General features: G+C 33.1%; 1 protein-coding gene across 3 annotated transcripts in view; it reads left to right on the forward strand.

Annotated features, from left to right (window-relative positions):
- Positions 1 to 12,307, forward strand: part of DACH2 (dachshund family transcription factor 2) — a gene marked incomplete at both ends in the record, with an annotated part of 854,168 nt that overhangs the window by 233,267 nt on the left and 608,594 nt on the right. For all 3 annotated transcript variants that reach the window (XM_080794934.1, XM_080794935.1, XM_080794936.1), the window contains one exon: positions 1,603 to 1,641. In XM_080794934.1, the coding sequence (XP_080651060.1) occupies positions 1,603 to 1,641 (39 nt within the window). The remainder of the gene's footprint in view (positions 1 to 1,602; positions 1,642 to 12,307) is intronic.

The following is a 12,307-nucleotide window of genomic DNA, read 5'->3' on the forward strand; positions in this document are numbered from 1 at the left end:
AGAGACTAAGGTTCCAGTCACCCTCTGGCTCTCCCAGAGTGGAGTTGCTGAATTTTAAAGTTCCAGATGATAAGCCTCACTGATTGTAAGAACTCACAAAACAGGTTCTGCTGGTTTTCAAAGCCAAATATTATGGGGATTCATCTTCTCAGTGTGGGTTCCTAATGCCTGTGGTACTTGGTATAGGGTCTGTTCCTCTCTCTTTTCCTCGCTCAAGGTATCTTTCCCACCCATGTGGGTCAATTTGGCTCCTGACCTTATCTCTACCTTTTTACCCTCTTTGAGGTGGCTTCTTTACATTTACATTTACATTTACATTCTTTACATTAAGCTCAGGAGAGTCTATTCTGCCAGTCTTCACTCATTTTCTGGTTTATTATCTCTGATGCGGATGTTATTTGGGTGTAATCACAGGATGAAGTGACAAGTAGGGGACAAGGATCCTCCTACTCTGCCATCTTCCCCGAAAGCAGTATGTTAGTTTAGATTTCATTGTTCTTCACTAGGAAATACTGTGCTATTGGAAATAATGTTTGTTTTGTTAATTAAGATAATTTTGTGGGTTTTTAAATTTTTTAAATTATTTTTATTAACATATTGGTCCCAGGGGTACAGGTCTGTGAATCATCAGGCTTACACACTTTGCAGCACTCACCATATCACATACCCTCCCCAATGTCCATAACCAAACACCCTCTCCATACCCCCACTGCCTCTAGCAACCCTCAGTTTGTTTTGTGAGAGAGGGAAATAAGTCGATCAGAGAAAGACAATTATCATATGATCTCCCTGATAGGAGGAATTTGAGAGGCAGAGTGGGGGGCTTGGGGGGGTAGGGGAGGAAAAAATATGTGGGTTTTTATTAATCTCATTTTTAAGTATTTATTTTGTGTGGCGTGTGTATGACTCTGTGTGTGTGTGTGTGTGTGTGTGTGTGTGTGTGTGTGTAACCCTTTTGGGAAGGATGTAAGATAGTTCATTATTGTTCCAGAAATAAGTATATAATGAGCTGTGTGATTAATAGCTCCATGTTTAGAAAATTAAGGCATAGCAGTGATATTGGCTCACTTTAATCATCCTGTTGGCCAAATAGAAAATGGAAAAAAAAATCCTAGGACAGGATCCTGTCCTAGGATTTTTTTCCCTCCTAAATATATTGGAATACCCATTGGGATGGGAAGAAGGCTCTTGAGAGAAAGGAAGAAGACATAATACTGCTGAATCTTTTTTAGGAATTGTTATGACCCAAGGCCATTTTTTTAAACAGAAATCTATAACCTTATTTCCTTGCCTTCATATATGGCAAAGCCCTAAATCACATGACATTTTACATTATTCTTTACTTAGTGGGGACTAGACCAGAAATACAATAGTATTGTGCATATATTTAAAACACTATCTAATAACAATTCAGGCTTTCTTACCTTCTTTGTGCTTTTCCCTGCTGGCATTTCATTTTGTGTAACCTATCTGAAATTCTTGAAGAATTGAAGATGCTTTTTTGTGAAATATAATAAAACCTTGATTAATTGGAAGCTTACTAACCAGAAATCTCAATTAACCAGTTTTATTTATTTATTTTTTGCTATACTCTCCTTTTAGAAGGAAGAGGCAAATGACAAGAAAACAAGCTGTTAACAGGTATTTATGTATTTTTTTTAAATCAACTTCTGGGAATGTCCTGGAGCCTGTACAGATTCAGCCCAACTTCAATAATTTTGTTCCCTGTACTGTACTTATTAAGGTACGAAAGTAGAGCCATTTAAAATTTTCAGAGCAAATGTCGAATCTTTCTTTATCCTTAGTAAATAATAAGAAAAATGAAACCCAAATAGCTAATTGGACCCTATCTATCCATTTGTGGGCACTAGTTAATTTGGTATCCACAGTTTCGTTATTGACGGTAACCATTCATATCTATTAACTGGGAATAGATCCTGGGTTCATGCAGTAGAGAGGTGATTTCCACCTATAGGGAACAGCTGCTTTCCTGGGAACTAAGGCAGAAGCTAGGGAAAGTCTGCAAAGTTCATGTGGGTCGAGTAAGTGTCACTGACACAAAAATCATGACACCTATGTAAAATAACAAGAAGGTGATTCACTCACTGCATACTTCCGAGTGCTTAGGAAGGTACATTCACTTTTGCAGGGCAGCACAGGTTATTAAGTGTGCTATAGCAATAAAGGAAAAAACATAGCCCATCTAATTTTGTGGAGTTGTTCTAAGCATTAGGCATGGATATATTTTGTAAGCATGCTAGTAGTTCTAAAATATTCAAAACCATTTCTTTCTAAAAATACATTTTTAAAAAAATTTGGAAGTCTAAGAAGATTTATGCTTGAAACTTCTTAAAATTATCTATGACAATTTCAGTTGAATTACAATACCATATTGCTCTAGGCTTTATACCTTTTAGGTTGTAATGAGGAAAATAATGGACTAAGAGAAGCAAGGGAAAAGGAGGGCAACCCATGGTAATAAAGTACAAAATTATATTTGATATTGCTGGCCAATAGTGCCCCTCTTCTCTTCTATATACCCTTCTCAGGTTAAATTACCCTTTGGTGACTTTTTCCCAATTTATTCAGGGCTGCCCTTGATAATATGTTTTATCCATATTTTTCTACAACAAAAATAACATAGGATTATGGGAGAGATGGGGACCACACCATATGAATTTTCAATGTAGAAACTAAAAACCACTATAATGATGTTTGTAATATCCAGAACATTTCCTATGCTAGATATTACTTTTATTTTTTATTTTTATTTTTTTTTGTTTTTGTTTTTTAATTTTTTATTTATTTTCAGCGTAACAGTATTCATTGTTTTTTCACCACACCCAGTGCTCCATGCAATCTGTGCCCTCCCTAATACCCACCACCTGGTTCCCCCACCCTCCCACCCCGCCCCTTCAAAACCCTCAGGTTGTTTTTCTTTTAAATATCATGTACACTAAATAATACCCAAGTGACTTGAAGCAGTGGTTGTGCCTTCTTAAGTGCCAAACTTTCTATTATATTATAACTTTAGTGCTGGGGGAGACAAGAACCCATTATATTTCATTAATGAATGATTGTAACTGAAAAAGTTTGAGTTTTGAGTTTAGGTTTGGGATATTGAAAGTAAATGTTTTTTTAAAAATTTTAAATGAATGCAATAGAATTCAGACATTGGAAATGACTTTCATTTTATTTCGATTTTCCTGGTTAAATGACATACAAATTAATGCAATGTTCTCTTCATTTAATTAATTATAATAGTAGATTATAACTGTATAGATTTATTTTAGATAAATTAGAACACACATTACATATGTACATATGTATGCAATGAATTTTTATATTTGCTGTAATCTGAGAAAAATCATGAAATGTTCTTAAAAGTATATGCACTGATTCATTCACATAAACTACAGAGAAACAGGAGAGTAGCAAACTCTAATGCCTACTGACACAAGGCTGGTAATGTAAATGAAAGGCCATAAGCAATAGGGAGTGGTAGGTGACTTGGAGAGTATGTATTCTTTCTAAAGGTGTCAGCTATTACTCAGTGTAGTTGATTGCCACCATGTGGGAATGTAGGCCCAATACTGATAAACTCTGAGTTTTAAGACAAGTAATGCAGATTTTTATATGAAATTTTTATATGAAATTCCCTAATTCTTTTTTTTTAAGATTTTATTTACTTTTTTGACAGACAGAGACACAAGGAGAGAGTGAACACAAGCAGGGGGAGTGGGAAAGGGAGAAACAGGCTTCCTGCTGAGTAGGGAGCCCAACGTGGGGCTCCATTCCAGGACCTGGGATCATGACCTGAGCCAGAGGCAGAAGCTTAACAACTGAGCCACCCAGGCACCACGAAATTCCCTAATTCTTAAACGTTGGTTACCAACTCAAAAAGCAAAAACAGGGGGCGCCTGGGTGGCTCAGTGGGTTAAAGCCTCTGCCTTCAGCTCAGGTCATGATCCCAGGGTCCTGGGATCGAGTCCCACATCGGGCTCTCTGCTCAGCAGTGAGCCTGCTTCCCTTCCTCTCTCTCTGCCTGCCTCTCTGCCTACCTGTGATCTCTGTCTGTCAAATTAAATAAAATCTTTTAAAAAAAAAAAAAAAAAAAAGCAAAACAGAAACAACAACAACAAAAACAAAACAAAAGAAAAAGAAAGAAACACTATGCAGGCTAAACAAAATCATCTGTGGTCTGGATCTAGCCCATGGGCTGCCAGTTTGTGATCTCTATTATTTTATTTTATTTATCTTATTTTATTTATTTTTCCCTTTTTATTTTATTTCTTTTCTGTGTTCTAGCTTTCATTGTTTATGTACCACACCCAGTGCTCCCTGCAGTACGTGCCCTCCATAATACCCACCACCAGGCTCACCCAAACCCCCCCCCCCACCGCGTCCCCTTCTACTCCAAAACCCTCAGTTTGTTTCTCAGAGTCCACAGTCTCTCATGGTTTGTCTCCCGCTCCAATTTCCCCCAACTCACTTCTCCGCTCCATTTCCCAATGTCCTCCATGTTATTTCTTATGCTCCACAAGTAAGTGAACCCATATGATACTTGACTTTCTCTCCTTGACTTATTTTACTCAGCATAATCTCTTCCAGCGATCTCTGTCTTAAATTGTAAGTCCTCTAGGTATTGAATTAAAAAAAATCACAGTATATTATAAATGTATCTGATGGAAAATTCATGTAAAGTGAATTAAAAATAAGTAGAATGTTTGTAAATAATTTTCCTGATACTCAAAATTGTGGTTATGTGCTTCATGATTTTTCCTTACTATGTGGAAATAGCCAAGATAGTTTTCCCTTAACTTGCTTGGAAAATTAAGATAAAATTATGAATTTTCTGCTTTCCTATTTATCAATGAAATGGAGCATAAAAGATCATTACTGCCATGTCTAAAGAGAGCATTTAAATATAGGTTCTGTCACATAACATAATTAAGGCTTCTATTTAAAGCCTAATTCATGGTGCTTTAATAGGAAAAACACCATATACATAGTATATGTTCATTTAATTTTAAGTTGACTTGCCTTTCAACAAATTCCCAATTTCTTCTAGCAAAATTCCTTGATTTTTACAAATGGTTAAAGAAATAAAAGAAATGTAAGTAGTTAACACAGCAAAACTTCATTTGAACTTTTGATTGTCATTGGCAAAAATAAAACAAAAGTTTGTCTTCTGAAATTTTTGTTTGAGGTAACTGTTTGATTGGTCTGAGACTTCACTTGTTTGTCTATCTTGCCCTGGACCTTAGCACATAATCTGCTGTGCTACAATGCTTTTAACATTTGTATGCCCCTTTCATTACCAGCAATCCTAAAGTCTATTTGTCTAAAAAGGAAAGAATTAAATTCCAAACTTTCTAGGAAAAAAAAGAAAGAAAAAAACCACTTCACGTAGGCCCCTACGATCTGCACCATAAATCCTTAGTCATCAGGGTGGTCAGTTAAGGGGCACCTGCATGGTTCAGTCGGTTAAACATCTGCCTCTAGCTCAGGTCGTGATCCTAGGATTCTGGGATTGAACCCCACATGAGGCTCCCTGCTCAGCGGGGAACGTGCTTCTCCCTCTCCTTCTATCTGCTGCTCCTCTTGCTTGTGCTCTCTTTCTGTCAAATAAATAAATAAATCTTTAAAAAAAAAAGGGTGGTCAGTTAACATTGTCCTTTCTGATGAGAAGCTTATCAGAGGACTTTTAAAAAAAGGGAAAAGTGAAAAAAGAAAGAAAAAAAAAGAATGCACAATCTCAAGTACTAACTTAAAAAAAACCTCCCATTGGTCAACAAACTATTCTAGTTGCAGATTTAACACAGACATACATGCAAGATGAGAAATTGTTGGACAACTGATCAATTCATATGACAATGTGCAAAACAGGTGATGTTTACCTAAATAAAATTTGGGTAGACAGTGCTCCCCTTTTTGGATCACCAGGTAGTTTTGACCACAAGTAATCTGTAGTGTGATAGGGATGAACCATGTTTAAATATACTAATTAATTAAATCTGTTGCCTAAAAACTCTAACAACTAGAAATTCTTAGTTAATTGGTTAGTCCTCAAGGTAGAGAATTTAAGAGATGAATGATTAGTTGATACATTTAACCAGTATAGACATATAAATAATGTAATTCAGGATGAACAACTGCTATTCTTATTTTTGCCAGAACATAATAATATCTAACATTTTTCAGACATTATATCCCAGTTTATTTAGTTCATTTAATCTTCATAACAACCCTATGAGGTAGATGTTATTTTTTTTTAAAGATTTTATTTATTTATTTGACAGAGAGAGATCACACATAGGCAGAGAGGCAGGTAGAGAGAGAGGGGAAAGTAGGCTCCCCACTGAGCAGAGAGCCTGATATGGGGCTCGATCCCAGGACCCTGATATCATGACCCGAGCCGAAGAGGCTTAACCCACAGACCCACCCAGGCGCCCCTAGATGGTATTATTGTGATCCTTATTTTACAGAAGATGGTACTGAAGCACAGAGAAGGTTAAATGACTTATCTGAGGCCACACAACCTACCCAGAGCCAGCATTTGAATCAAGGCAGTCTGATTACAAAGATCATATATGTTAGATCAATAGATTTTATATGTACATATGGACATATGTATGTATATACACACACATATAAAATGAAATGAGGTGTTTTGGTAATTAGTCTGATTCCAGTTGTCAGATATATATATATATATATTCTGATTTACTGGAAATGGCATTCTTATTCTGAAATCAATTTTGGTAGCATCATTTTGATTGTGTAATAAATTAGCAAGTTTGATTATAAAGTAGCTCAAATGGAAAGAGCAAGAAATACAGAGAGACATTTGTGGACAAATAACGAAGTCTACATTTTGCTACATTACATTTCATTCAGAGCTCATCATTTAAAAAATATGTATCTATAAAGCATTATTGATATAACTAACACTAATCTCCTTTCTCCTCCACCCTTCATTAGAGTTAACTACTCTTTTAAAATTTGTGTGTATTATCACTCTGTGTTTTTTTAATCATATGTGTAAAATACTATTTAAAATTTGTAAAGTGTTTTCTAGGTTACAAAGAACTTTCCCATAAAAACTCATTTGATGAGACTGTGGTATAGCAGGAAGAGCTCTGGAAAGAGTCAGAACTCCATGGACTTAAAACAACACTGAAAATAACTCTGTGGCTTGGGACCTCAGTTGCCATATCTGTAAAATTAGGATGTTGGAATAAACAGTCTCTTAAAGACATATTATAATCTTTGATCTATAATGCATATGTTCCCTTTTTCCTGAAGCTATAATTTACTTATTGTCCATAAAACATAAAGATAAGATTGAATTTTATCAATTTGTGAAGTGTTATAACACTCTCTGTCATAGTTAAGATCATATTTATCTTATTTATCCTATTTGTCTTTGTGTTTCTCTTAATTGAACGGCAGTTGGAGGTGGGATGTAGGATAGAAGATTGGAGCAGGATCTCAGCACTATGACTAGACACTAGTCACACACCATCTTGAGTTAATCTTCAATGTTTCTTATTCTGAATCACCACATTACAAATGCTGAAATACAGTGAAAGTCCAACTACAATTTATTATGGTTTTGTGTTTCTTCTCAAGTTCTTTTTACATATATTTCAGATTCAGAGAAGAGGGTCTTCAATATTTTCAACTCACCTAAGATTTTATTCCAAGAATTCTTTTATGGTCCTGTACTTAGCTTCTTAGAGGGAGGACTCAGATTGACTATTCCATATATTCTGTGCTTCTTTTCGGATGGAGGGTAACTAATTGGATTTTGTATTTGGGGAGATTTTTTTATTAGAATGAGATGGATCTGTACCCTGGAGTTTAACAAAGAGCTTTTGGAGTTTCTTAGATTCCACATATACTGGAAAGAATGTCCAGTCAGAAACCTGTCTAATACTGTAAGAGATTAAATTATAAAAGGTAGTCAGTTGGGGGACTCCTGAGTGGTTCAGTTAGTTAAGCATCTGCCTTCAGCTCAGGTCAGGATCCCAGGGTCCTGGGATTGAGTCCCACATCAGGCTCCTTGCTCAATGGGGAGCATGCTTCTTCCTCTACCTTCTGCTCCCCCTGCTTGTGCTCTCTCTCTCTGACAAACATATAAATACAATGTAAAAAAAAAATAGTTGAAACCTATTCTACTTAAACTTTAAGAATTGCCAATGTACTACACAAACACACTCAAGTATCATCACACATTTACACATACAAGTATATCTTATCTCTATCACAGAATACCTATTATTTATAATTATTTTTAAAAAGCAATCTATGAATGAATATAGTTATTTTTTAAAGATTTTATTTATTTATTTGACAGAGATCACAAGTAGGCAGAGAGGCAGGCAGAGAGAGAGGAGGAAGCAGGCTCCCCGCCAAGCAGAGAGCCCAATGCGGGGCTCCATCCCAGGACCCTGGGATCATGACCTGAGCTGAAGGCAGAGGCTTTAACCCACTGGGCCACCCAGGCGCCCCTATAGTTATGTTTTTAGTGAAGCTCCTACTTGTGGAAGGTGACAATTCTGGCAAACAAAATCTAAATCAGTAATCTCTTATGATGACATTTTAGGGACTTCTCTGTAAGCAATCCTGGGAAAAACTTTTGATAATGGCATTCCTGGGAAGTGAACTGACTTCCTACAGTGTTTCAAATCAGATATTACAAGAAAACTGTGGTTCATACACTTTGTTCAGATGATCTCCAGATTAATACTTCACACATGTGTACCTTATTGTTCAAATGTGACAATAAGCCCAGAGAATCCCACATATGTTGCTTTTGAGGGTTTTTACCTACATTAGCCTATTTGTGAATTGACTGAGACTCCTATTTAAGAACTTCCATTGCTATTTTTGCTAACTGGCACCCCCTTTTATAGTTTAAGCATACTCTGAGGAACCACTATTTTGCTTTCTCTGTTACTTCCACAAGTTCAGAGGAACTTGTGCCAAATTGCCTAGATCCTACCTATTCTATGTGGAGATTTAACTAGGTTATCTAACTTTTCCAATAAACACTAAATAAGTCAATTAAAACACAAGATATCATAAAGCCTTTAAGCTAGTTTTATAAATCAGAGCATTTTCACAACAGCACTTTTTGGACATAACACACTAGGTGGCTAACACAACTATTGAAAAATCATTACTTTAAGAAGATAAGTATTACGGCTGCCGAGTATTTATTTAAAAAAAAATGGGGAGGATGCTTGGGTGGCTCGGTCAGTTAAGTGCCTTCAGCTCAGGTCATGATGCCAGGGTTCTGGGCTCCCTGCTTAGGGGGGTGTCTGTTCCTTTCTCTGCCCCTCCCCCTGCTCATGTTCCCCAGTGCAAGCTCTTTCTCTCTCCCAAATAAATAAATAAAATTAAAAAAAAAAAACAGAAAGGTGGAAATATAAGCATTGCTGTATTGCCTTTATCATCTGTGTTTCTAAAAAGTGCTCTTTATATTTGAGATGACAATGGATCTTTATTTACAAAATAATTTGCAGTTTTTCTGTGTAATATTCCTTCTTATTTATTTTTTAGTTTTATTTTTTATATTCCTTTTTTTTTAATGGAGTACTACACTTTTGTTAGCCTAAACAAACCCTTGGCAAAAAACATTTACCTTTCATCTATAAAACATCAAAATAATGGACATTTTTATCTTTATCTCTGTCTCCAAGAATCCCCATGTGTTTTGCCATGGATGGTTTCTAAATAATATAGTATATATTATATACTATAGTATATTATAATATATTATTATATTATAATATATTATATATCACAGTATATTATATTATATACTATATATTATATAATATATAGTATAGTATATAATATATAGTATTATATAGTATAGTATAGTATAGTATTGTATACTATATAGTATATAATACTATAGTATAGTATATATACTATAGTATATAATATATATAATATTATATATATAAAATATATAATTATAATATATATATTATATATATAATATATATAATATATAGTATAGTATATAATACTATAGTATAGTATATAATACTATATATATAGAATATATAGTATATATACTATATAGTATACTATACTATACTATACTATAGTATAGTATAGTATACTATATAGTATTATATACTATACTATACTATATATATATACTATATATATAGTATATACTATACTATACTATATAATACTATATATTATATACTATACTATATAATATATAATATATAATATATAATATATAATATATATAATATATAATATTATATAATATAATAATATATAATATAATATAATAATATATAATAATATATATAATATATAATATAATTATTATATAATAATATATATTATATACTATACTATATATTATAGTATATAGTATAATATATAATATAGTATGGTAAATACTCTTTTTTTGCTATTATTGAAAACCCAGTTTAAACCTTGAGCAAGTCATTTACATGAAGTTTCCTTGGGATTACCTACATTCTTGTCCACTCTGACCTTGTAATTTTGCTCACAGTTGGAAATGCAATGCAGAGTGACTAAGATAATGTTGTTTACACAGACTTTAAGTGGATTGACATATATACATATATATAATATATATATAATATATATATAATATATATATAATATATATAATAGTATATAATACTATAGTATAGTATATAATACTATATAGTATATATACTATATATTCTATATATATATAGAATATATATATAGAATATATATATATATATTCTATATATATATATATCTATATATTCTATATATATATATATATATATATTCTATATATATATAGAATATATAGTATATATACTATATAGTATTATATACTATACTATACTATATATATACTATATATATATAGTATATACTATACTATATACTACTATATATTATATACTATACTATATATTATATAATATATAATATAATTATTATATAATAATATATAATATAGTATGGTAAATACTCTTTTTTTGCTATTATTGAAAACCCAGTTTAAACCTTGAGCAAGTCATTTACATGAAGTTTCCTTGGGATTACCTACATTCTTGTCCACTCTGACCTTGTAATTTTGCTCACAGTTGGAAATGCAATGCAGAGTGACTAAGATAATGTTGTTTACACAGACTTTAAGTGGATTGACATTATAGTCAAGCAAGTGTCACATCACCCAAAGTGAAGGAAGACTTAATTACCATAATCCTGTGAATACTAAAATTTCTTGGCCATGCATAGAATAATAATGTGTAATGTTTTGCATGTTACATTTAGTAATGTGAAGGTATAATACATTATAATACATTAGGTCTCAGACTGTGTGTTTCTTTAATATAAATGAAAAGAAATAAAAAAGAAAAGAAAGTGGAATTATAGAAGGAAAATGGACTTTGTAGTAGGATACTTGTCTGAATGTTCAGGTGAAGTCTGTTTTGTTTTTGTTTTTTTTAACTTAGAAGAGTTGCCTAGTGATGTGAAAATGAAGGACTGCTAAAATATCCATAAATCTAGACACCAATGGGTAAGGTGACAGACCATGAATTTCTCTAGAGGGTGCTGGTTGGATTCAACTAAATGACTGAGACAGGATAAAAAAGAAAGGCTGATAACCACCTATTATTATGCAATGGGGAACATATTATTATTTTACAAAGATAGTGGTGACATTTTCTAAAATTGTATAGCCCTAATCTTAAGTTTGTCAGTGTAACTTACTAGTTGCTAAAACGGAGTTGATTCTAAGACTCAGTATGAATGCATTTAAAAAGGCACTGTATTGTTCCGAAATTGTTAGGGTTTGTGATACATCTTGATGAATGCTACAAAATAATGTTAAGAAATGGGACTATTATGCCAAAATGGACGTCCTTTGGTTTGTAGCCCTTAAAGGAATTATGTTCCATGGCGACGTGTTCTACAGTCCTGCAGATAGATACATGTGAAATGCCCTGAAGACTAGTCCTTTTTAGTATTCTTGATAACACTAAGTTTTCAATACCATGAATATATTTGCTGAAAGAGTTCTCTCAGCATATTAAGACTCCAAAGATTTACTGTTAACTTTAGATTTTCATCTGGAATTTTGTTGTTTAACTAATTCTAATGTTCAAGAAGAGGCAAGTAAAAAATGATTAAGCCATAAAACATTAAATATTGTTTTTAAATAAATCTGTTAGAAAACTGAGATGTATAAAATATATAACTCAATCAACTGATTTATGTAAATGATATATTATTCATAACCCACAATATAAAGTGC

This window comes from Martes martes (genome assembly GCF_963455335.1).
Source record: "Martes martes genome assembly, chromosome: X".
NCBI lineage: Eukaryota > Metazoa > Chordata > Mammalia > Carnivora > Mustelidae > Martes > Martes martes.